Source organism: Chaetodon trifascialis, chromosome 1 (assembly GCF_039877785.1).
Source record: "Chaetodon trifascialis isolate fChaTrf1 chromosome 1, fChaTrf1.hap1, whole genome shotgun sequence".
Taxonomy (NCBI): domain Eukaryota; kingdom Metazoa; phylum Chordata; class Actinopteri; order Chaetodontiformes; family Chaetodontidae; genus Chaetodon; species Chaetodon trifascialis.
In genome coordinates this window covers 30,824,407-30,828,300 of record NC_092056.1, presented here as the reverse complement: position 1 = coordinate 30,828,300, position 3,894 = coordinate 30,824,407, and the positions used below count along the sequence as shown (strand labels likewise).

Below are 3,894 nucleotides of genomic sequence, written 5' to 3'. Positions count from 1 at the left end.
GATTGTGAAAATTACATATTTAGTCATTTATTTGTGTAAGGCCATTAGCAGAATTTTGAAACAGGTAAAAACACGTAAACACACATTGTTACCTGATAGTGATCAGTTACTAGAAGCACATATCATATAAAGAAATTCATACATCAGTGGAGCTAAGTTAAGACATCCCATAAGTTTAATGGTGTAACCTGGTTAAGTCTATTACTAGTGTGAAACTAGCGAATTTTGGATAATTGGTGGAACACAATGCTGGCCTCCTATTACCGAGTTCCCCCCTTCGTATGTTCATTAAAAAATACCACAAGTCCAAGAAACAAGTCCTTATTTTGATCCCAGGTTTAAATGACAGCATGCACAACCACAGCTTTGAGTCCATCTCAGTATGCAAACTAAGACAGCTGTGGATGACCAAAACAGCACTTTTTTGTGGGGAGCATGAATTGATCTGTAGCTGCTCACATCATGAATGATCTGTTTGTTTTTCCACTGCAGAGTCCAAAACCAAGCTACATTGTCTCACCACAGAGGGTCTGTAATCATGGAATGAACTTGTGCTCACAAAGCAGGCTCCTTTTAAAACCCTATACTGATACAGATCCACGACTTTTTATGTTAGAAATCATAATTATAAAAATCATAATTATTACATAAACTATGTCTCTTACTTCTTACTACATTCTATATGTCATATCCTGCTCAATTGTGCTTATTTTTCTCTGTAACAATCATATTTGCTCATGTGGATCAGAAGTGTTTTGCCATCTGATAGAAATAAGCTGTGCCTCATCCCACTGAATGTGCTCATCACTGGAAATGGAAGAGCCAGCTTGTTGTCTGGGACCAGTGTGAGGATGCACCTCAGGACAGACTGCCATCACCATCATCACCAGTAAACACTCCAAAATTCATCTTACTCTGACTGTCCTCATCATCAGGCTGCTCACTGTCAGATAGGACAGTCCAACCAGCTACTGGATCAGACTGAATTCTTTCAGTCGCTCTGTGGCAGTCTGATATCAAAGCTGCATTATTATTGAGGAGACTTTCAAGTATGGTCTACATAAGAGGCAGTAATGTATAGAAAAGAAAAAAAAATCAGAAGAGTGATGAAGCCACTCTTGTGTCATGTGATGATCAACGGTAATGGCTCTTCTATGGACTTCTAATTAAACTGATGAATGGGCTTCACAATGCAGTGATTCTGCTTACATCACTAGGCAGTGACACATGGGAGACTTGCAGTGACTTATAGCTTTGGCTCAAAATGCGTTTGGCTGGGGAAGGAAATGATTATTCTGTTTCCTGGATGTTTGTGTCTTACTCGCAGGGCATGCGGTCCCTCAACAGCATCTGACAGACGACAAGTTGACCAACCAAGTTGACTGATGTGAGCACAGTATAAACACAGACTTAATGTTTTTAATACATGTGTAGACATTTCTCAAACATTTTAATAAACCCACGCATGCACGGGAAGAACATGCAAACTTCACACAGAAAGGCCCCGCCTGACCCGGGGATCGAACCGGCAACCTTCTTGCTGTGAGGCATCACTGACAGTGATAACTATGCACCTTTATTAGCGAGTGGCCAGTGCATGTATGGGCAGATACAAGCTCCAAACCATCAAGAGTTGCTGAAGAACAAGTCAACTGACAGCTGATCCAGCTGTGGCACCATCATCAGAAGCCGATGTTGTTTCAGACGGCGGTTCAGAGGAGAGGATGTCTCATTTCCTCCATTCCTCTCTCCTCCCCTGTGGAAGGAACAAAGACCCAGGGAAAAGACACAAGTGAGGGAAACATGGATGCAGTTGAGGAAACTGCCATGTGCCATCACTGCTCCTACTACAACATTAAATTACGCCCAGAATCTCAAACAGACCGTGCAAAAGGCATTATGCTTTAAACAAACTAGGTTAAAAAAACAAACTAGGCGTGTGCATATTTCAGTCACCCTTTGCATTTCCAAATGACAGAATATCCCTTATTTCCAGCATTCTCAGCTTTTCTCTCCAGAGAGCTCCTTACGTTAAGTCTTGCCATGCTACAGCCATTGCAACATTTTTTTCAATTTTACTCATTTATTGTAAGCCAGGACAAAGCAGAAGGACAAACAGAGTAAACAACAGTGAAGGTGAAACCACCTCCGCCCTGTTTCTTCCACACCTCCCCCTAGTTCTCCTCTCAGGATAATTTAGCTTATCTCTGTGCAGCAGAGGATGGATTTATGGAGCTCTCTGGTCAAGAGAAATCACCATGAAACAACAAGACGTTGCTCAGCTTTTTCACACTTACATGCACTCTGAATATTGATGGTCCTTTGTGTTGTCAGATCAGCGTCTCACAGAGAGCATCTACTGTTCTCTTCATGTTCACAGAAACACTCAGCGGATGTTCCACCAGCCGGAGGGTTGAATGGAATTTAGATTCTACTGCTTTCACATCATGTTGGGTGTTTTAGATGTGAATTTGGTATTGACTTAGTTTGTTGACTACTGACAAACACTCTCATGCTGTGTGTTCTTGCATTTGTCTGAATCTGCAGCCAGAGGCTACTTGAATGGAAAAAAAAGAAAAAAAAAGTTACATCTCAATGAGTTAAGCCAACCAGTCACTTGAATCTCCATATTTGCTGTAGCTGTTTCCAGAGACATAACAGTACATGGATTGGATTGAGCAATTTTGACACAGCTTCTATCCAAAGTTTCTATTATCCAGAGTTGCTGTAACTTATATTCTAATATTTAAATTAAGGACCTTTTCAAGCTCTGGTTTCTCATACTTGACAAAGTTTTCCTCTCAATTTTGAATTTATGTATCACATGCACCGAGACCTAGAGTGTAATTAGACTGTAATTATACAGTTCATCAGCTGAAACAATCCACAGTCCCGTGCTGAAAGGTTCATGGCAATACACGTATACACGTAACATGGCACCCTACTTTGTATTTACAAAGTACACCCTTACACCCCATGCAAAAACACTATGTACACATGTAGCGTTCATTAAAGTGTCTCTGGAAAGAACTGGAAAGTGTTGTTTTCTCAGGGTGTGGAGCACAGCAAATAGAGAACCCAGAGTGGAGGAAGCAGACTTATTATAGAAGGCTGCAGCTCAGCTACTCTCACATATTCTGACTGGAAACCAGCAGTCACACTGCAGAGAAATGGTCAGATTCACAGAAAAACATGTATCTGTAATGTGAATGTGGCCTCCGCCATGTCGGACATTTTGTGATAGCTTCTGCCATGGCTTTAGTCCCAGTCCTCTCACCTCCCTCTGTCCTCTACATGACTAACACATCCATCTTCCTCTCTCTGTATCTCCAGGCAGGTCTTCAGGATGGTAGCAGGGTGTGTGGGGGTGTCTGAGGACAGCAGCAGCAGACAGCAACAGTCATGGAGGTGGAGGGCACTACGGAGCCAGCCTTCGTGGATGTGGACCAGGGCCTGACTCTGGCCTGCATTGCCTTCCTCTGCCTGCTGCTGGTGGCCATGATCATCCGCTGCGCAAAGGTCATCATGGACCCCTACAGTGCGATCCCCACCTCCACATGGGAGGAACAGCACCTGGATGACTGACACACTCAAAAATGCATATGCATAACTTGCATGTGTTGCAACCATACATTACAAATCTCCACACAGAGAAGGAGGATGCTTCAAGGGTTCTGCAGTCACGCAGTGTTTCTGTAATTGCATTTCAGTTATTTTAAAATGATGAAGGAGCACGTAAGAGTGCATGTCTCTTGTTGTTTTTTTGCTTGAATACACTTTCTAGAAAGGTTCTGCTGTGGTACAAGCCTGAAGAACCAATTCTACTTTCTGAAACTGTTTTAAAGTATCTGCATTGTGAAAGGGTTCTTTATAGTACCACTGTCATAAAGGTAG

At 42.4% G+C, this 3,894-nt stretch overlaps 1 protein-coding gene across 1 annotated transcript; it reads left to right on the top strand.

Moving 5' to 3' along the window:
- The first annotated feature begins 3,386 nt into the window (after positions 1–3,386).
- Positions 3,387–3,624, top strand: LOC139334311 (cortexin domain-containing 1 protein). Its single transcript, XM_070967122.1, has one exon. It carries the CDS (start codon positions 3,403–3,405, stop codon positions 3,583–3,585), a length of 183 nt encoding a protein of 60 aa, XP_070823223.1. The 5' UTR covers positions 3,387–3,402; the 3' UTR covers positions 3,586–3,624.
- Positions 3,625–3,894: the final 270 nt, after the last annotated feature.

What these genes read in the sequence shown, in the direction of transcription:
- LOC139334311 (XM_070967122.1), top strand. Translation starts at nt 3,403, where the DNA reads ATGGAGGTGGAGGGCACTACGGAGCCAGCCTTCGTGGATGTGGACCAG.